Below are 22,226 nucleotides of genomic sequence, written 5' to 3' on the forward strand. Positions count from 1 at the left end.
CTCAACAGCGCCTTGTAAAGCGAAGACCTGGAGTCCCTGAGGCAGGTTGAGAAGAGACAGACCTTGCCACCCCACTGCCTCTCAGGAGTCCTATTATTGCCTTAGGTTGGCCCTGGTGTGAATGAGGCAGTTACTGATTATCTCAGTTTAACAATGAGTATGGTCTCAACTCCATCTCCGAATGATATAGCTTATATGGGGTTTTTAGGTGGTCTCACTGTTGTTTTCCTTAGAGTACAAAGTCTGTTGCTAAAATCCATTGGAAGGTGTGGTGGTTAATTTTCTGTGGCAACTTGAGCAGGCTAAGGGATGCCCAGATAGCTGGTAAAACGTCATTTCTGGGTGTGTCTGTGAGGATGTTTCCAGAAAAGATTAGCATTTGAATCTGTGGAGGGCGTAGAGATATCAGCTTTACGGAGGAGGGCAGGGATCATCTAACCTACTGACAACCCAAACAGAATGAAAATGTGCAGGGGGGGCCAATTCTCTCTCTTTTTGAGCCGGGACATCACCCTCTCCTGCCCCTGGACATTGGAGCACCATCAGCAACCCTGGTTTTCAGGGCTGTGGACTCACACTGAATCACACCACCAGCTTTCTCGTTCTCCACCAGCAAACAGCACATTGTGGGACTTCTCAGCCTCCATTACCACGTGAGCCAATTCCTGTAGTAAATCTCCTGATATATATCTCTCTAACCTATTGGTTCTGTTTCTCTGGAGAACCCTTACTAATACAAAAGGAAAATGAGCAGATATGAGAAATAAAAGAGATCAAGTTCACCCTATGTAACTCAAAAGTTTTTGAATTTGACCTTTACTTAGCACTCCAACCATACGGATAGTCTGCTGTTCTAGCCGTAGTATGTAAGTAGAGGGAATACTGTTGTTGGCCCATTATGAGATTAACTTTACTTCTAAACCCAAAATATCAATGCAGTGTTGTAACAGCAAAAGGCAGAAACAGGCGTGGTGGAGTAGCTCGTTTAGCTAGAGCATCATCCCAATACACTGAGGTTGCAGGTCCAATCTCCAGTCAGGACGCATACAAGAAGCAACCAATGAATGCATAAATAAGTGGAACAACAAATCGGTGTTTCTTTCTCTCTCCTTTCTCTCTCTAAAATCAATAAATAAAACATATTTTTTAAATATTTAAAAGGCATAAATTATTCTCCTCCTGGGTAGCTTGTAACTTCATTACAGAACTACTGTTGGCTGGAAAAACAGCTGTGAAGATAGCTGCACAGAATCTGGAGTATCTCACGGCCACTTTGAATACAACCTGATTCCATTTCATTTCAGCCCTGGTACCACTACTACCAGCTCCCAGAAGGAAATGACTAGGCAGGTTGTTGGGTTATACTGTCGTCTTCGCAGGATTGGGAATAGAGGAATGGTGACCGGACTAGCTGAAACAGGTAGGTCCTCTAGGTGTTTAAAAGAAACTGCTTTCATATCATCTTAGAGTTAAAACTTTCACCATTTGGATGTCATATCCGTTCAGAAACACTACTAAATACCACAAACACTATGAGAGGGTGGCTAATGATTCATATTATTTAGTGCCAGTCAAGTTCAAACAGAGAAAATGAAAACTGCATACTAGGTCCCAATACAAAAGGTGCTGCATTGCTGAGATTTTGTTTCTGAGGAATATCGACCGACATGTGAGGCGAACCATCTTGGGTTAGGCAGCCTGTCTGCACTGGGGAAGCCACACAGATTTGCTCTAAAACTGGCAACAAAGAGGTTTTTGTGAGGGTGACATGGAACAAAATGAAGTCGAGAGAGTGATAGCTTTTTCAAGAAACTCTACAGAGCATACAAATGTAAGAGCTCTGTAGAATCTGAGGAAAACACAGGAAAAAAAAGAACACCAAGAGATCATAACAGAAAATTACAAATCAGTCACAAGGAGCCAGTCAAAACTGTCAATAATTTATGGATTGAAGAATATATAATGAGATTAACAAAATATTTCGACCAGAATCATGTGTGCGTGTGCATCCAAACTGGCGAAATGCCGCTAAAGTGGCCATTTGAGGGAAGAGTGAAAATTGATAAGCTAAACTATCAGTTCAAAAGGTTGACAGAATAAAGGGCAACTCCAAAGGAAGCAGAAAGAGAAATAACAAAAAGCCTGTATGAAAATTAATGACATTGAAAAGAAACAATAAAAGCAACAAAATAAAAAGATAAATGTTGGAAAATGGTCATTTTTCAACCTCTGACCAGACTATTGTATTTTTCGGACTATAAGATGTACTCCCCCACCCTCCAAATTTGGGAGGAATAATGGTTATTAATGCTGCTGTTGAGTTCTGTTTACATTTACATTGGTGAAATATTATGTTATTTATGTTATTAAATATTTTACCACATTTTTTGCTTCAAAATATCTTTTCCTATTTTCCTCCTTTAAAACCTAGGTGCGTCTTATAGTCTGAAAAATACAGTAATCAAGGGAAAAGAGCCAACATACACTATGTTAGGTACAAAAATGGGGACTAAACTGCGGATAAGAGAGATAACTTTAAAAGCTATAAGAATAAAACAGCCTCTGTGGTATAAAACACAGAGAATACTATAAAGACATTTAAAAGAATTTAATATTCATATAACAAACAGGTAAATCTAGAAAAATGCAAACTGCAGAAGCACCCCTAGAGCGTGTTACTCTTTGTGTAAATATTTAAAGCACACTAAGCTATATATATATATGTATGAAACACAAATATACTAAAAGTACAAAACATGGAGAGAAAGTTACTCTGGGCAATAAAAGGAAAGGAGTCAGAGAGGAGTACAAAAAGGCTTAACTGGTATAAGATGTGTATGTTATATTTGTCTTTGTACGCTAGTGCTGGGTTGTAGGCCCCTGCGTGAGATATTAGGCTCTTTTCTCTTCTGTACTAGAAATATTATGTAATTTAAAGAGAGTCACACAAACTATATGAAATCCTATTCAATTCCTTTTACCTTTCCAAGTAGTTTTCAAAGCATGTCCCTCTCACACATTACCAACCTGCATCACCTGGGAACAAGTTAGAAATGCAAATTTTCGAGCCAACCCTGCACCTACAGAATCGGAGACTCTGGCATTGGGGCCGAGCACTGTGGATTAAGAAGCCTTCCAGATGATTCTGACCCATGCTTAAGCTGGAGAACAACTGCCTGAGAATAATGTGTCTCTAAACTTCAGTCCAGCATCAGACAGCACCATGGGGTGGGGGTCGGGGCAGTGGGATGGGGTGGTGCTTGTCCAAAGTGTAGAATCTGATTTCATAGGTCCAGGTTGGGGTCCAGGAATTGGCACTTGTATGCGATAAAATTTAAAGCCTCTGATTTTGAAGGTAGGTTTAACTTTTGGTGGCCATTCAAGGAGCAGACCACTGCTTTCTAATCTCTTAGAAAACAATAAATTGAGGAAGAAATGCCTCATTCTGTACCACTCTCCCTTCTTGCTCGTTGTATCTCAGCCCCCGTCTAAATGACACTTTAATCTAGTTAGGAGTTTCATCATTTCAGCGGCCCCCTTTTTGTCATTGGAGGTACATTCTGTTCTGATAACTAAGAAAAAAAATCCTTTTAAACCTTAGTTTTGTAAAGTGGTTAAAACATCTTCCACCAATGAAACATAAAACTTAAAAGTATTATAGACAGAGTGTTATACCATTCTTATTTTAAGAACATGCATACTTGTATGTGATTACACTTTCCAGAATGATGGGCAGACACTTCTAACCCTGATCACCTGGGGTTGTATGTGTGGTTCTTAGAAGGGAAGGTGGAGAAATTTTTGACTTTTCATCTCATATCCTCAAGCTGTAAAAATGTTTTGCCACCTGTATTGATTACTTTCATATTTTACACTGTATTTTATTGATTCTAAGATGCCCTTTTTCATGTTTAAACAATCCTGAAATTGGGTTGTTACTTACAATCAATATGTCACAGTTTAATCAGCACCATTTTTTCTTGCTTATGGTATATAAATGAAAAGGATGTCTTAAAATCAATAGCTCCCCCCTCTTTTAAAAATCAGGGCGTCTTAAGAATGATGAGGATAGTATCCATTAATAGGGAGTGGAGAAATATACCAGTTTAATGGTCCAGATCTACTCTTGGATATGATTTCCTCAAAAAATTCCATAAGGGAAATCTTGAAACAGCGTTATATAACTAGGTTATTCAGTCATTTATTGAGCTACTTCTATATACAACAAGGCACTGTGCTTTGAGGATGATGGCGGGGCAGGGGACATAGGAAAGAACGAGGCAGTTTCTACGGTATTTTCTCCACTGTTCTAAGTGTCAGGGCTTGTGGGGAATGACACTCACAATGCAAAATTCCCTTTATAAACGGTTAGAAACCTGATCGGTGACTCCAGGCACTTTGGAAAGGAGAAGGGTTGCAATGACTTCCCTAGAATCCTCAGGTGGAAGAGGCCAACTCCCTCCTGCGGTTTAAGAGACGTGCTCACCCGAAGGGCACTTCGCCCTCGCGGCCTCCGCCTCACAGGCGCCACCGAGCTCCGCCCCGGGGCGCAGAGGACGACCCAGAACAAGCTGCGCAGGTGATTCCGAGGAGCCGCTCGGCGAGATCGGAGATTAGCGAACAAAGTTCCTGCGGCGCCAGCCGGAGGAGAGGCCGCTCTCACGGTGTCGGTGAACTAAGTGCCCCACGCACGAAACGTCTAACTTCTCGAAATTAGAAATGTCAAGAATTCTGCCCAAACATAGGCCCTTTCTCATAAGGGGGCATCCTTCTCACTACAATATAAACGTATAAATCCACTAATCCCTAAATTACAAAAGTACGAGTGACTTTAAAATTTTCAGCTAAATCCTGAACTTCAAATGGGCCTCAGCTCTGGGCCTGAGGTCCAGCGCTCTGCAAGGGGACAGGGAGGTCCGGGCCGGCCGCGGGGGCTGGCGCCCAGGGCGCGTTCCAGATACCAAGGAGGTCCCCTGCATGCGTCTTCGCTCCCCAGGAGGGTGAGGAGAGACCACTGGGGCAGCCGCCCAGGCCGCGGGGCTGGATTCCAAGGCCCCCGCCAGACTGAGTCACTGACGTGTCGCGAGTCGAAGGCGCCGAAAGGAAAAAAATGTCTCGTTCGGATTCCCTCGCAGGGCAGTAGCCGGGAGCCTGGGGAGGGAGGGGATGGCGGCCAGGGGAAGAGACACCCGGCTCACTGCACAACCCGGCAGGACGCGGGGGGCAGGACGCGGGGGCAGGGCGCAGGCGCACCCCGCGAGAGGGGCTCAGGGTCGCCCAGCCCCAAAGACAGCTAAACCGCCGCGGAGGGACCGCGGGAAGTGGGGTCCGACGACCACGTCGAGGCGCACACTCAACGCCGGGGGGCGCTCTTCCCCGCTCGCGTAGCTCTGCGCCCGCACGCTCCGCCCCTCCGCACCCTAGCAGAGCCACAAGACACGCGGACTCGCGGGGCAACGCCGAGCCTCCTCCTTCTGTCCACACGGGGCTAGGGTCCTCCTGGCCCGCTCGCACCACCCGGCGCCGGACCCAACGGGCGGAGGGAGAGAGTTTGGAGCCCGAGCCTCACCACAGGCGGGTACAGCCTCCCGGATCAGCGCCGCGCGGTGCGCGCCCAGCTTGGGGACAATGGGACCGCGGCAGTTGCTGCTGGTCGCCGCGGGACTGAGTCTGTGCGGCCCGCTGCTGTCGGCCCGCACCCGAGACCGCCATCCAGGTAGGAGCTGCCCTGGGTATTTTCTCCCAGCCCACCCTGGGCCCCGCAGCTGGGGGCCTCCTTGCTTGGGGCAGGCTATGAGGAGGAGGGACGCAGCCGGGAACTAAGTGGGTGCAGGTTGCTTCTTCTTCTAAAAGGGGTTGTCCCCGACCTCACACTCTGCCTCAGTTTCCTTCAGAAGCCAAACAGGCGTCTGGGCTGAAGTCCAGATTCTCCCCTAGTCCTATCCTGACGGAGTGTGCCCATCCACCCACTCAGATTCGCGGGCTCAGCTGAAGTCCCATTGCTCTCGGTTTCGAAGGATGCACCGGCCGACGGCGAATAGGGTGTTGGTTATGGTGGAGGGCGGGGGGGGGGGTCAGATTTTCCTGGGGAAGCCTGCGGTGCCTCGTTGCATTTGTTATCACTGTTTCTCCCAGGACCACCCCAAAGAGTCTCACATAGCTACACCAGTAAACGTTCTGGCCTCTTCAGTATAAAGTGGAGACCCTCTCCCATTGAAGTTTTGTGGGGGTTTTTTGGAATTTTTTTCTTGCTCATTTTACAGGCAGGGAAAGTGGTATAGAGAAAAGTTCGATGCTTTGGCACGTTTAGTAGAAAATAATCACCAGCAGCCCCTGGCACGGGCCTTGAGCGATGGAGGAGCTCGTGGCGGCGGAGAGGAGGGGCGGCGGGTATTGGGTGATAACTGGAAAGCCTCAGGGAGGTGGGAGTAATTGGCTGGTTTGGTACCTAGAATCCAGCCTCTGGAGTGAGTGGAGGAAAGAGAACCCTCCCCCTAACCTGACACTATGGAATTTCAGTATTTCAGTTTCTGACCTGCTCCTAGCTGGAGGTTGCTCACTAGAACACATTTACTACGAATAGTGTATTTTTAAGTATCCAGCCATTTGACCAAATAAATTCCTTTTACAAACTCTCCTTGCTTAAAAAAAAAAAAGCAGGGCAGAGAAGTTGTATTTAGCCTCTAAAGACACTAGTTGTAAAGTGTGAAAAAGATGTTCTAATGTCTTTGTAGCAATAGTACTTTATAAGCTTTCAGACACTTTTCTTCATGCAGAACAAATTCTAGCTTGTTTAGTTATCTGTGAAAGATTGTGTACTATTGTTTTCACACTGAAAATAGTGTAGACACATCAAAATTAAGAGGTGGCAGCATTTTCTCTGCCCTCTGTCTTTGCTCGGGGTAGTTTTGAGGCGATGCTTTTAAGGAAAAGTAAGAGCCCCAGACAGGAGCATGATCTCTTGGAGTGTTTGGGGAAACGATGAGATCTGAAAAGCTGTGTATGGTGATACGTGATGCCAGATAGCTGGAACAGGCTCTTAAAAATACAAAGTTTTGACAGAAATTTGGATGGTGGATGGAGAACAGGTTTATACAAAAGTTGCACCCACCTTAGTCCCTTTCCTCACACTGGAAGGTGTTGGGTTATCAGGGAGTGAAGCTACTACAGTTGCCGTTTCTGCCACTGCTCTTTACTTCCTCAGTCACCCAGAGGGTACGTGCTCAGATGCATGGAGCTGGTGTAGACAGAAAAATAATTGAGCAAACATTGGCTAAGTTATCTACACCAGATTCTGGAACCACTTTGGGAGGAAAGGAAGAAAGGAGGATGAGAGAAGAAAAGGAACGTGGGTTAAGTGCCATATTCGGAGTCAAACCCTGGGCCAGGAGGCATTTCTACTTCAAACGATCTCATTTCACCTTCCCAAAACACGCTGTTCGTTGGGTGTTCATCCCCATTTGCCAGTTTGGAAACTAAGGCTCAGAGACAGTGCACCAAAATTCCTAATGGGGCGGGGCCCTGGGTGCAGGCAAGAAGTGGGACATCGTCTTCAAAGAGTTTGAAATCACTAGTAAAATTAATTAAAAAATAGGTTTCCTTTCTAGTATCACTGTACACTGCCAGTTCTAAACAATATCTGTTATAACCAGCCTTTTGTGGTTAGAGGGTCTGTGAGACCCCAGCCACAGGAGACCCCTCCAGGGCTGGCTCCACTCACCAGTTTAAGCCTTGTGCAAGCCCCATCCTTTTGTCCCCACTCCTTTTGGCATTTCCTGTGCTGTCACTTTGTGCCTAAGTCATCTCCCTGGCTAAGATTATAAACCGCCATTTATCCCCACAAAGCTTAGGACAAATGTTTGCTCAGCAGATATGTACTCAGAAATTCTTGTGTTCCTTAACCAGTGTACATTCCTTTGTCCAGGCAATTTAAGTGAGATGGCTTGCCTTCATCAAAGAGGACCAGTGTCTAAGAGGTGATGTTCATCAGTTTTACAAGGACCTGGAGGGCGAAAGGGAATGAGGATAACTGATGGTGACTGTAGCAGAGGGGACTGGGTGGGAGATTCCATATGCTGGTCTCCTGGCCCACAGGGTCAAACCCAGTTTCTTGGTCCAGAGTGAGGTCCCCCTCCCCTTGCAGGATGGGTCCCCAGCCTCTGTCTAGCCTCCCTTATTACAGATCCTCCCCTATTACATACCCTATTACACTGCCTGCACTTCACCCAGCCCCTGTTTCTTGTTCCTCCCCCAGTAGCTATGCTTTCTCTGGCTTCCGTCCCCCTGCCACTCCCTCTAGCCAGAACGCCCTCCCCACTCCCCACAAGTTCACTTTTAATCGAAAACAGCTACCTGATATCAAGAACCTACTACAGCCAACGCCCTGCTTAGGCACATTACATATCCCATCTTATTTCTTCTCATAACAACTCTTTGAGTGTCATCCCCATTCTACAGGTAAAGAAACGGAGACCCAGAATGGTTAAGTCGCAAGTGTAGTGTGGAACTGAGATTAGAGCACAGGCCTGTCTTTTCTGAGTGCAGGCTTTCTCTCCCACCCCTCTGGAGAGGGAGCCTTCCTGGCCAGCAGCCCCTGCTGTAGTAGAGAGATAACTCCACTGTGCTCCCAGGCCCCAAGAAGGCAAAGTCTGTGCTTCATCGACTTGGTAGTCCAGGCCTAGCACATTTATGCATGGATTTATGTGTGGATTGTGGTATCCTACCATTTGCTTTAGAAAATAGACGGAAAAACAGGCTATAAATAGATCCCCATCATGAATATGCTAATTAATTGGCTGTTACTGAGAGATTGTTGTCTTAAGCCCAAACAAAAGACACAAAACTGGACAGTGATTCTGCTTTAATTAGACTAGAAACCTCTGAAAGTCAAATTTCTTATGAACCAGCTAGTCATTTTCTACTCCAGCATTTATCTAAATTCTTCCCTTCCACCTTTTTTCCTTCCTTCTCCCTCTCATGCATGCAGGCATGCTTTCATTCATTCCTTAGTGGGTTTTTGGCTTTATTTTTTTATTATTATTTTTTAAAGTATTTTTTTAATCTTCATTCTGAGGACATGTTCCATTGATCCTTGGGCAGGGGTGGGGGGTATTTGGGCAGAGAGAAAGAAATATTGATGTGAAAAAGAAACATGGTCTGTTGCCTCCCCTAGGCACCCAAATGAGGAGGAGGATGGGGGAGAACTGAACTGCAACCCAAGTATATGCCCTGATCAGGAATCGAACCCAAAACCCCTTGGTGCAGGGGACGGCACTCCAGCCAACAGAGAGGGCTTGGCTTTGTTTTTACAGGACATATCAAGAGAGTAGTCTCCTACTCTCTCCTAATTTGTCCACTCTTCCTTTGTGTGATGGCATTTTTGAGGCATTCTCATCCCTTTGTCAGGAAAATGCTCCTGTCGTCTCTGCTGGTCCCCTTTCTACCTCCTCCATCTTTCTCGTTCAGCATTTCTCAGTTCTTTATGTCTAAAAGGAGGAGTGTGCTGTGAACTTGCAGCTTCTCAGCAGCTCTGAATTTGCTCCTCTCCAAAGTGCTTTTGGCCAGTGTCCTTCCCTGGGCACCTTCTGCCCCTTCTCTCCTCACTCAGTCAGCTCAGCTCCGTCTGCTCACCCTCACAAACTGGAACTACTCGAGACCAGAGCTGCAATTGCACTGACAGTGGGGTCCCCGGACCCTGCGTTTCTAGTCTTCCCCCTCTCCTCATTTTGGAAACACATTCCTCTTTTCCCTTGAATCTCTACTTTCTTTCTCTCTCTTTTTCTTCCTTTTTTAAGTTGAGATAAATTTTATGTAGTATAAAACTAGCCATTTTATACGACTTAGTGGTATTTAGTACATTTGCAATGTTGTGCAATTGCCACCGCTGTCTAGTTCTGGGCACTTTCATCGCCAGAAAGGAAACCCGGTACCCATCAAGCTCGCGGCCCTCATTTACCTCTCCCTAGCAACCGAGCATTTGTTTTTCATCTCTCTGGGTTTCCTTCTGCTCCATGTTTCATATAAATGGAATCATCAGTTTGTGGCCTTTTAATCTGGGGAACTACCCTGTAGCTAGTTTCTGGAGTACCTGGGCTTTCCATCTGCTATGGATACTCACAGAAACTCCCTAGAGGGCTCATTAGGAACCTCGGCCTTGTAGGTTCCTAGTCTACTCTAGTAACCTTGTAGGTTCCTAGGAGGTTTCTAGTCTACTCTTTAGGGCAATGATGCTAGTATTGAGGACTCTGCAGCTTCAGTGTTCAGACTTGTCTATTTGTTTTGCTGTTTTGTGGTTTCTTTCATTCTGCCTTTTGCCCTTTCCTGCTTAGGCCTAGGCTGTCAGAGTGAATAGCTCCCTCTGTCCGCTGAGATTGTGATTTCTGGATTTGAGCATCTGCTCTCCCCAGATACTCCCCCCGCTCATGTTGACCGTGTGATGGTACTTGGAGAAACCCACTGAAGTTATGCTCCGTTCCCTCCGCCCCAAGGCATCTGATGAAGTTTACCATTTAAAAGGTCATCACATGCCTTTATACATTTCTATATCTGCTTTCAAAAGAATCTGCCTTTTGAAATAGCAGGGATAATCTGTAATTTGCACTTGAAAATGAATTTATATACTTCTAAGAATGGACACTATATATAATCTATTTATATCCCAAGTTTGTGATGAATTAGAAGTCAGATATTAAATCATTGTAGAAGTGTGTTTTCCAGTGTCTTCTCTTTTTTGCTAACCAACAGTAAGAGCTGCAAGAAATACACCTTCTGTCGTGACACAGTAGTGGTGCGTGTTCAGTGAGCATGCGTGGACAATCACAGTGTGCATACTGAAGTGAAACAAAACTTTTACCAAAAAATACTCCACCTTACCATATGCTATCCATTCTTGTATTTTATGCACTATTCTGCTTTTTAAAATGTTATAACAACCCTGTACATTGATTTTGTAACCACTGTGAAGTCTCTACCATCATTTAAACTCTAGTGCAGTGTGTACAAAGAATTGCCCCTAGTTAGCAGAATCGAAGGTCTTGTTTGCTTTGAGAAAAGAGTTCTGTTTTTCAGGAAGTGTTGTTAATGATTGTTTCTGTCACATTTGTTTGAGAATCAGTTTTGTTTGAGTTCAGGTTTACAAACTGCGGTAGGACTTGGGCGGGGCTGGAGATGCAGACAGCTTGGTATAAGGAGGAAGTGCTGCTTGCCACCAGCCTTTACTGTGAATTAGTTTTCATTTTAGCCGATGTCTTGGAGAGGAGACAGCCGCACTCCCAGGACCCTGAGCTCAGGGCCGTATGTTTTGGTGTCCATAGGCCCAGAGGGGGTGTCCTGGCTGCACGTGTCACCTCTTGGCCTTCAGGAGGCTCCAGGAGGCTCCAGGCAAGGGCCCCCCCCGCGCTTCCCTTATGTCATCTGTGTGCCTGCTCTGGCCTTGGGCACACCGGCGTTTCCCTTTTCCACTGTCTTCACTTGCAACCCCCTGTAACCTCCCCTTCCCAGCTTCCCCCCAGGTTTGCTCTCCTGCGTGGGATGTGGGGTGGGAAGGCTGGCTGCCTCTGATGCGGAGGACTCTTCAACTCTGCAAGTCAGTGTTTACCGTGTGTGCCTTTAATTCTGGCTTTTCCTCAGCAGAGATTTTTGTTCACTGTCCGCTCTTGCTTCTGTTCTTTCCTTTGTTTGTTTGTTTTTAATTATATTTCATTGATGATGCTATTACAGTTGTCCCACTTTTTCCCCTTTGTCCCCCTCTACCCAGCACCCCCCACTCCCTCGCTTCTCTTCTTTCTTCAACAATATTTTAAAGATATCTTTTTCTGTTTTGTCCTTGAACTTCTCTCTACTACATCTGTCCTCTCTGTGAGGTATGCGATCGGTGGGCAGCCAAGGTCAGCAGGACTCTTGAATTTCCAAGCAACAGTGGTGGGCATCTTTAACTTCAGTTACACATTCGCACGGCCATGTGCTCCCTGCAACAGTTAAAAGGATGTCCAGGCTCGTTTGTTTGGTGAAATGCTTGAGAGAAAACAGTAGTCCTTCAGGGGAAGGCCCTGAACTCACAAGGTTTTTTAAAGAGACAGGGTAATGTGAAGGATGTGAGTTTTGGAGCGAGGCAAATACGCTAAAACCCTGGCTTCTCCGCTGACTAACTGTGTGACTTTGGATGAGTTACTTAGCCTCTCAGTGCCTCCGTGTTATCCGTAAAGTGGGGGTTATAATGTACATGTAAATGTGTTAGAGTTCCATGAGATAAGGTGAGTGAAGTGCCTGGCACATAGTAGGTGCTCAACAAATGTTAAATGTTTTTCATACGCCAATTGCCCTATATCCCAGAAAACCTAAGGAGTTGGTATCAGATTTTCTAAATATAAAACTGTGTTCACACAAACATTCAAGAACTTTTCCCCCTTCAAAACTATGACAGAAGAAAAATTAAAACAAAAACATTTGTCCTTAGATTCTAGGGGCAAATAAATATGCAAAAAAGTTTAGATTTTATTTTTACTTTTTATTATAGAAATTTTCAAACATACCAAAAAATGAAGAATTATAATTATCTCCCACATCTTGGTTTATCTATATACTCTCACTTTTCTCCTCTACAAACTGGGCAATTTTTAAAACAAATGCCAGACATATCATTTCATCTATAAATTTACCAGTATATATTCTTAGAGATAAGACCTCCTATTTCTACATAACCATAATGCTATCATAACACCTAAAAAACTGAACAAAAATTTCTTAAAATCATGTACTATTCAGTCAATGTTCAAATTTCATTGATTGTCTCATAAATGCCTTTTTACAGCTGGTTTATTTGAATCAGGGTCCAACAAAGCCGCCCACCAGTGCATTTGGTTGATATGTCTCTTAAATCTCTTTTAATCTGTAACCATTTTCCCCTCTCCTCCTTTTTTATTGTTGTTTATTTGTTAAATAACTGGGTCGTTTGTCTTGCAGACTTTCCTACATTCTGGATCTGGCCAGCTGTATCTTGTAGGGCCACTCAACAGGCTCACATGTCCTCTGCATTTTCAGTAATGTGGTAGGAGCATTTAGAGACCAACCAAACTCAGGTTTGGTTTATGCAAGCCTGCCTCCACAACGGTACTCTGTGCTTCCTAACATTTAGTACATCATCTCCAGGTCCTCTCTTTCTTTGAGATCATTACATACTCAGTGGGTTCAGGTATTGTTACCTTGACCCGCCCAAAAGTCCCCCATCACCCTTTTACCTAACAGTGTTAGCAACCACTGGTGAGGATTCAAGTACATTCGTTATTTCCCTAAGAGCTTCAAAATGATGCATCTCTGAATCTGTTATTGTACCTGTGCTTATGAACTGGAGTTATTTCATCAAGAAGAACTTTCAGTTGCTATTTGGTTTCCCTGAAATACTGTTTAGATCAAAAAGGCAGGATAAATGCTTGAAGCTTGCCTTTATTTACCAGTTTTCAGATTGGGTCCTTTACTTTCCTCCACAGGTGACCAAAGAGGTTTTTATTTTCCCTTGAGTATCATCATGAACTTCTGGATCACAACGCATTTGACACGCTTCCCATGTTTCCATGCATTTTCGTCGTTATTCTTTTGATGATCGATTGTCACACCTTGGCCAGGGGGAGCCCTGTCAGATTGACTCCAGAGTGTTTCTGACCTGGTCCTAGTGTTCTCTGAGGATGATGCCAAGGCTCACCTTGCATATTTCCTACTCCAGATTTGGAGCCAACGATTTCTAAGGAGCACCAGTTCTTTCCATTGGAAAATGGTGTCTGTTTGCATTTGAGGCAATGGGGCATTTAAAAAATGCTGCTCTTTTCCCCTGAAGGAGCCCATATGCTTCTACTTTTTTCATTGTCCTCTTTTTTCATTTCTCATTAGCTTGTGGTGATTCACTTGTGAAGAAGTACAGGGTACAGCCATCCTGCTGTGTGTGAGAATGTGGGCAAGGTCCTGGAACTTCTGCTTTGCTGACTCCCAGAAAGCCTCCACAGAGAGCTCTGAGTCAGAACCCAGGCCGCTGTGTCATGGGAGGCCAGCCTGGTGTAAACCCACAGCCCCTGAAGGGCCTCTAGTCACCACCCTGCTTCCAGGCCAGACCTCGTCCAGGTCAGAAAAGGCGTTGCCTGGCCTACTAGTTTTCTCAAATCTCCAGAGTTAGAGAGAGTCCATCTTGAAGCTATTTAGCAATATGCCATATTCAATAACAAAACTAGAGTCATTTAAAGAAACCTAAATTAAGTGAAACTTAGCAAGAAATACGAGAATCGATCTCAGGGCCTGAGCTGCTTTTTTGTGATTGAAACCATAGCGTAGCAACAGGAACACAGGTGGGTTACAGAGCGTTTGGCACACGGGCAGGCACTTTCTCCTCAACCTGTACGCTGCGCTAGGACTGAAGGAGAAGCAAGATACACTTGAATTTCAGCCTGCGGGCCTTGAGCTATTTGGATCTATCTGGTCACCTGGAATTGGTTTTGTTTTTTGTATTTTTATTTTTAATGCTGGTACATACTTAAACAAAAATATTTGCTGAGATTCTTAATTCCACAAAAGCCCTGAGAATATCAAACCTATATAGAGTCAAGAAAAAGTGACACCTCAGGCAATAATATTTAATAACAGATTATGCATTCTGACTGGGCTCTGGCCCAGAATGTCGTGTGTCAGCGGGCATTAATGATTCTGTCATAAACACCACAGTGCCCGGGATGGCCTGGTCAGGGAAGAAACTTTTGAAAACAAATACTTATTGCCAAAGTACTAAATATAGAGTAAAGCCTAGTGACAGTTTTATTTTCAGACCAAGTGATAATATCTAAGAGGCTTAGTTATGAGTATTCAGTAGTTTTCAAATTTACCACTCCTCTAGGTAGTCTTTTTCTCTCTCTTTTTTTTTTGTTCAATCCCTCCATCCCCACCCATCTCCTGACAGCTGTCAGTCTGCTCTCTATCTATGAGTCTGTCTCTGTTTTGCTTGTTAGTTCATTTTGTTCATTAGATTTCACATATAAGTAAACTCATGTAGTACTTGTCTTTCTCTGACTGACTTATTTCACTTAGGCTAACGTTCTCCAGGTTCATCTGTACTGTTACAAAGGGTAATATTTCTTCTTCTTTTATGGTTGAGTAGTATTCCATTGTGTATACGTACCACAACTTTTTATCCACTCATCTACTGATAGGCACTTGGGCTGCTTCCAAATCTTGGCTGTTGTAAATTGTGTTGCGGTGAACATGGGGGTGCATATATTCTTTCAAATTAGTGCTTTCTTGTTTCTTCAGATAAATCCCCAGAATTGGAATCACTAGGTGTTAAAGTCGTTGCATTTTTTATTTTTTAAGGTTACTCCATACTGCTTTCTACAGTGACTGCACCAATCTGCATGCCCACCAACAGTGCATGAGGGTCCCCCCTTTTCACATATTCACCAGCACTTGTGTTTATCGATTATTGATGATAGCCATTCTGACACATATGAAGTGATACCTCATTGTGGTTTTAGTTTGCATTTCTCTAATGATTAGTGATATTGAGCATCTTTTCATATGTCTATTGGCCATCTCTGTGTCCCATTTGGAGAAGTATGTATTCAAATCCTTTGACTATATTTTCATTGTTTTCTTTCTTTTATTGGTGTTGAGTTTTACAAGTTCTTTATAAACTTTGGATATTAACCCCTTATGAAATGTATGGTGAACATGTTGTCCCATTCAGTGGGCTGCCTTTTCATTTTGTTGATGGTTTTCTTTGCTGTGCAAAAACATTTTAGTTTGACGTTGTAGGTAGTGTCTTGATTCATGTGTGTGTATGTGGGTGTGCTTTTTCACCCTCCACGTGTGGCAAAAGTCCTCAGTCTGCCCAGCTTCCCAGAACTGCAGGGGAGAACTGTGTTATTTTCAGGTTCCTCCAGGCCTGCATTTTTAAGGGCACATATCTTTGTGGTACTATAGTGCCAGAACCACTTATTCTTTTCTCCCAGCTCACACACACTCGTTTTGACCTTGAGAGTACCTCCCATTCCTGGGGGCTGTCAGTGCCAATGTCCGACTTCCATGGGACTGGGCCAAGATGCACACAGAGTAAGTTACAGATGTAACACAAAGGGAAGAAAGTAATACTTCTGGAAAAGGCTCTGAATTTGAAATTTGATTTACAGCTCTGAATACTGGGACTGTATACTTTACAACCTGTTCATGTCCCTCATCATACTGAAAAACTAAATGTTGCTAAAAAGGAGAGAAGAGCAGCCTAGATTTCATTTTAAGTTAAAATAATTGAGAGCGAGCAAAATTGAGTGTAAAAGCAAGCTACATTGAAGTGAGTGGGGAAAAATATCAATAATTATGTTGATCAATTTGTATAATTTACAAAGTAAATATATGTCCTATTTCAGATTTGTAGGCCAGGCAGGTGTTAGAATCATTTTAATGTTTCTGAGACTGAGTTCAGAAGGGTTCAGTGATTCCTGAAAGAGCCAATATGAGAATGCAAAACTGTGATTAAAAGCTAATTTAAGGAATGCTTACCATGTACAGGGTGCTGGACTGGTTTCTTACCCTTGAGGTATAATCTAGACATATGTACACTTAGAGGCTCATCACTAGAGACATGTGTCCTCTCCTGTGACAGATCTCAGGCCACCCTGCACCCTCAGGGCCCCACTCATGACCTCGCTGAGCTAGTTTGGCCTCAACGCCTCACTTCCAGGCCCTGGTGCACAGTTACCTCTCGGCTGGTAACGCTCGAGCTTTGCTCTTCATTTTGGAAATAGATGCCAGTTTATTGTATTTCACTTTCTAGAATTTTCACTGATTGGTTCTTTCCTGATTTTCTACTCTTCATTCGTTTCAGTGAACTATATTTTTCTTTATTTCATTGAGCATCCTTTAAAATCCTTATCTGCCAATTTCAGTATGTGGGTCATCTTGGGATTAGTTTGCTTTGATCATGTTTGTTTTCTTAAGACTGAGTCATACTTTCTCATCTTTTTATACCAAATGATTTCAGATTGTGTGCTGGACATTGTCATACTGCAAATACTCTGTATTTTGCTTTATTTCCTCCAAAGAATGTTGGTGTTTTTGCTTTCACAGACATTTAATTTGGTTGGACTCAAACTACAGACTCTCATGAACAAAAAGCTCTAATAGCACCTGAGTTCTCTTATCTTTAGCAGAGCTGCTTTGCATCTTCCCTACACATGCATGGTTCAACTGTCAGTCACCCAAAGCCTGAGACAGAAATTACATTGCAGTTTAGGGCTGCCCTTCTCTGGGATTCTCTGTTCACTTTGCAGTGTCTGTGGTAGCCCTGAACTCTGCCCTTTGGTTCTTCAGGCCAGAGAGACTGTGGGCTTCCCATCACATCTTAGCCATCCTTTACATCACTGACTTTGACCTCTCTCAAGCTAAAAGCCACTGAAAACAAGAAACTCACCTGGTACCATCCTTTCTTTCAGGGTTTATTCCTTCCCTTCCCAACTTCACCCTGTGACCCTAAATGCTTTCAGGTCATTGATCTTGGGGAGAAAGGGTTTTGTAATTTTATTCTAAGGGACAGTTGTGCCTGACAGGACCTTACAGAGCCACATTAGAAGCAGAACTATCTTTTATAGTGTTACGCCTCTCTGTGTAATTTTCTGTATACAGAAGGTTCCCACTACTGAAAAATAAAACCGAAAGTGTAAAAATCCACTGTATTTATCCCATTCCAAGCCAGTTTTAAAATTCTGTAACATTATTTCTAAGGGACCTGCACATCCAGTCTTCATTGTGAACACTCCCAGAGGTAGAGACCTCTCCCTTTTCCTCTGTGGTTTCCCTTCCCACTCCTCAGCTTCCCAAGGCCAACAAAGGTTCTTTGTCTGACTCTTCTTAATGGCAGAATTTTAGCAAAGGTCCTTAGAAAGAAAAGCTGGTTGAACTCCAGTGGCTACGTGTTGTGTTTCTTTGATGAACATTTCAAATGGATGATTTTGGTGAGAGAAGGTGACAAAAGGAGGAAGTATGCAACTGAGCCTCTATTTTGACTTCTGGTTGATACTCAAAAGTGCCTGGTTGGCCTGGCATCTGCTGCCGTGCGCGCAGCATTCAGAACTGAGCTGAGGAAGGCCGTCAGCCTAGACCGTCCGCTCCTCCCCCGACCTGCGAGGAAGGAGACAGAATGATAACTGGGGTACCTTGTGGTTACATTAGAAGATAACCCAGGGGCCTGCAGTTTTGGCCCAAATATGGTGACAGATTTGGGATATTCTACTGTGCAGACAAACTACAGATAGCAGAGGAAAATGTCACGTGGATCGTGGTCGTGGCAATCGGAGCCCTTGGTCCAACTCTGAATGTGCCCGTCACTCCATGACCTTTAAGAAGCCTCCACAACTTCCCATGCAGTTCTCTATTGGGAGGGGTGGGTTTCAAGGGATGCTGCAAACTACATGGAGGAAACGTACACAAGAAGGCAAACAGAGGTGAGAGAAGTCGGTGGCTCGAGCAGGGTAGAAATCATTGCTTTTTTCCTGCATGTCGGGCACTCCGCCATCCTGAGGTCCGCAGGCCAAATCTTCAAAAGTGTACCATTCACTTCTGTTCCTCTGAGGAACAGAGTTTTCAAAGTGTTTACTTGTGTCAAAACATAATGTATTTCGATTGGCTAATTCTCTGATAAAGTCTGTATCCAATTTGTACATCACCTGCTTTTTTTTTTTACTACCTACTGTCCTAGTAAGAAAACAAAAAGCAAAAGTAAAATGTGTTCTCTATTTTTCTCTTTTGCCTCTGTAACTCATCCTCTTTTTACAACCTTTTTATTTAAAAACAATTTTTTTTCAGAGTTACAAACAAGAAATGATTCTACAGTAGGTCCCCGGACATTTCTTCTCAGGAATTCCAATGATGGATTTGAACCTGTCCCGTGGGAGGACTATGAGGAGAAAAATGAAAGCGGGTTCCCTGGAAACACAGTAAACTCCTTTAGTCATGGCAGTCTTCAAAAATCGCCCACTGTGTTCATCTCGGAAGATGCCTCCACGTATCTGACCAGCTCCTGGCTGACTGTGTTCATCCCCTCTGTCTACACTGGCGTGTGTATCCTCAGCCTTCCTCTGAACATCATGGCCATCATGGTGTTCATCTTGAAAATGAAGATCAAGAAGCCCGCTGTGGTGTACATGTTACACCTGGCCACGGCAGACGTGCTCTTCGTGTCTGTGCTCCCATTCAAGATCAGCTACTACTTCTCCGGGAGTGACTGGAAATTCGGGTCTGAGATGTGTCGCTTTGTCACTGCCGCGTTTTACTGTAACATGTATGCTTCCATCATGCTTATGACGGCCATCAGCATTGACCGCTTTCTGGCTGTGGTGTATCCCATCCAGTCCCTCTCCTGGCGCACTATGGGCAGGGCGTCCTTCGTGTGTCTGGTCATCTGGGCCATGGCCATCGCGGGGGTGGTGCCGCTTCTCCTCAAGGAACAGACCGTCTGGGTGCCGGACCTCAACATAACCACCTGCCACGACGTGCTCAATGAAACCCTGCTCGAAGGCTATTACGCATATTACTTCTCAGCCTTCTCTGCCATCTTCTTTTTTGTGCCGTTGATCATTTCCGCAGTTTGTTATGTGTCCATCATTCAGTGTCTTAGCTCCTCCACAGTCGCCAACCAGAGCAAGAAGTCCCGGGCCTTGTTCTTGTCCGCTGCAGTTTTCTGTATCTTCATCATTTGCTTTGGACCCACAAACATCCTCCTGATTCTGCATTACGCGTCCCTTTTTCATAACCCCGCCACAGAGGCTACCTACTTTGCCTACCTCCTCTGTGTCTGTGTCAGCAGCATAAGCTGTTGCATTGACCCCTTGATTTACTACTATGCTTCCTCTGAGTGCCAGAGATACCTCTACAGTATCTTATGCTGCAAAGAGAGTTCCGATCCCAGCAGTTACAACAGCAGTGGTCAGTTGATGGCAAGTAAAATGGATACATGCTCTACTAACCTGAATAACAGCATATACAAAAAGCTGTTGGCTTAGGAAAGGGACTGCTGGAGGTTGCAAAGGAAAGGTTGAAAACAGCGCAGAACCTGAGGATTCTATTAGTCCCTGCCCAAAAGTATTTAGTTTACCACCTTAAACAACAAATGTGTGTTTTTCATGCCTCCTTTTTAGGAGAGCCATTAAGGATATAGATTTGTTAGCTACAAAAAAAGATAACATGAGTAGAAAACTATGTTATTCCAAGACAGTATTGCCAATGCTATAATAATAACTGAATGTCACTTTCTGATGTATTTAGGTGACTTACACGTGTGTGTGTGTGTGTGTACATAAACACACACTTGGATCAGTTGCATTGCAGCCTAGAACGGACACTTTGAAACTCTCTTCTTTCACCAGGAGATTATGAAAATAAACTCTGATTCTCTGATTTAATATGCAAGGTTTAGATCAGTGGAGTTTAGCCCCAGGCATCTGAAGATGTCTATCAACAGGGAGGGATTCTATAGTTTGTACTTACACAGCTTTTGCAAATAAGTTTATTTTGAAATTGTTCAACAGCTTTAAGTTATTAAGAGATGATATTATCTGTGTATAGAAAAAGTTCTGCTGTTTTTCATTTTAAACGTATCAAAGTTTGAATTCTTTATTACGGAAACGTGGGTAGGATTTTTGATGTTTTACACACTGTATGTAAACCAAGAATGAGCAGAGCTGCCACTAGCAACAGGAGGTTGGCCTTCAAAGTGACCTGTCCCCGATGGGGGACTCCACAATGTGCATACAAGGCAGTGGTGAGGGGCAGCCCAGACCCCCAGCTGAGCATCCCGGAGAACGCAGGGATCGGGACCACCACACTGCTCTCTCTCCTGGGGTCCCCTCTGTGGCTGGCTGTGAACAGATCATGTTTACTGGAACTTAGCAGAGTAGGATGTGCTGTCCCAGGAGATAATGAATATAAAAGACTTCTCTGCCCGTTCATTTTAAGAGCAGAGACAGAAGGCATATTCACTTCCAGCAGTTACCTTGCAAGGTCCATTGTCAGGTGGAAACACCCGTGGAGCAAACACGAACACCCATTTCGTGCTCCGGGCACTCTGATCGGTGCTGAGCAATAGAGTTGAGTAAGACTGGCACCTGCCCTCAGGAAGAACAAAAGACAGCCATGCATGGACTGTGACATGCGATATGCGTATAATAAGTACGTCATTATATAAAGAAGTGTTTTTTAACCAGATGCCACCAGGCAGGTTTCATGCAGCCTGTCTTTTGAAGAACTTTGAATGTTTGCATTACTGCTTCCTGTGGTTATGACTCGAGATGAAAACCCAATACAATACAGGAAATATATTTTTATAAATAAGTCCTTCCAACTACATTAATTGGACTATGTTTACAAATGTTTTCAATAAATTAGCCAAACCAGGTTTTTAAAAAAGAACTAATTATGTCAGTCTGATTAGAAATAACAATAAATTAAATTGACTTTGAGTTCTAGCAAAATTATTCTATGTCTTACATTCCCTTTTCTTAATGGCTAATGAGATGATTTTAAAAGCATTTTCTTAACCCTATGATGAGTAGGAAGTACAGAAAGTCCTCAGGGATTTGACAAAATAATTGGAAAATTATGTTGAAATGTGTCTTTTTTCCATAGAAAAAAATGTTAGCATTGTAAACAAAAACATGGAAAGTTCCAAGGCAAGTGCTTACCTATTTAAAAGAACAATTTCCAAAAACCCTAGAATGACATTAAGGTGTGTATTATAAGTGGAAGCTGACATTGATTTTTATTAATTTAGTTATATTCATTTTACCCAACTCAGTGGAGATTTGCTGTCATTGTTTATTCGGTCTGTATATATATTAAAATACCTCTGATGTAATATGACCATCATTCCTATATTAACAATCTGTACTTATATTATATCACTGTTCTTATGTTATCTCCTTTTTTAATGTGTGTAACCTATGGTAATAAACCTGTAAGTCTGCTTGGTACCTGTCTGGAATAAGTTTTTATTGTATCTCCCAGGGCCCTGGCAGGAAGGCCAGTCTAAACGTTTAGCTGAAGAGCGTATAGTGAAGAGGTGATTTGCAGAGGTGTGGACAGGGCTAAGATAACCAACGGGGTAGTGAAGCACCTCAGGGACTAGCAATTAGAGAAGCTGTTACCACCCCAGGACCAAAGGGGTAGAGGAGGGAATACGCTGACCCCCATTCTCTGACTTTTCA

General features: G+C 43.8%; 1 protein-coding gene across 2 annotated transcripts; it reads left to right on the top strand.

Moving 5' to 3' along the window:
- Positions 1-5,263: 5,263 nt before the first annotated feature.
- On the top strand, positions 5,264-21,991 carry F2R (coagulation factor II thrombin receptor). Of its 2 annotated transcripts, none has more exons than XM_028513615.2 (2): positions 5,264-5,716; positions 18,832-21,991. In XM_028513615.2, exons 1-2 carry the CDS (start codon positions 5,629-5,631, stop codon positions 20,025-20,027), a joined length of 1,284 nt encoding a protein of 427 aa, XP_028369416.1. In that variant the 5' UTR covers positions 5,264-5,628; the 3' UTR covers positions 20,028-21,991. The 2 variants fall into 2 exon arrangements, with proteins under 2 accessions (XP_028369416.1, XP_035876334.1); XM_036020441.1 differs by lacking the exon at positions 5,264-5,716 and adding an exon at positions 18,526-18,547 and having other exon boundaries at positions 18,834-21,991.
- Positions 21,992-22,226: the final 235 nt, after the last annotated feature.

This window comes from Phyllostomus discolor, chromosome 3 (assembly GCF_004126475.2).
Source record: "Phyllostomus discolor isolate MPI-MPIP mPhyDis1 chromosome 3, mPhyDis1.pri.v3, whole genome shotgun sequence".
Classification (NCBI taxonomy): Eukaryota; Metazoa; Chordata; class Mammalia; order Chiroptera; family Phyllostomidae; genus Phyllostomus; species Phyllostomus discolor.

What these genes read in the sequence shown, in the direction of transcription:
- F2R (XM_028513615.2), top strand. Translation starts at nt 5,629, where the DNA reads ATGGGACCGCGGCAGTTGCTGCTGGTCGCCGCGGGACTGAGTCTGTGC. An exon ending in CACCCGAGACCGCCATCCAG is followed by an intron (nt 5,717 to 18,831) that starts GTAGGAGCTGCC and finishes ATTTTTTTTCAG; the next exon opens with AGTTACAAACAAGAAATGAT.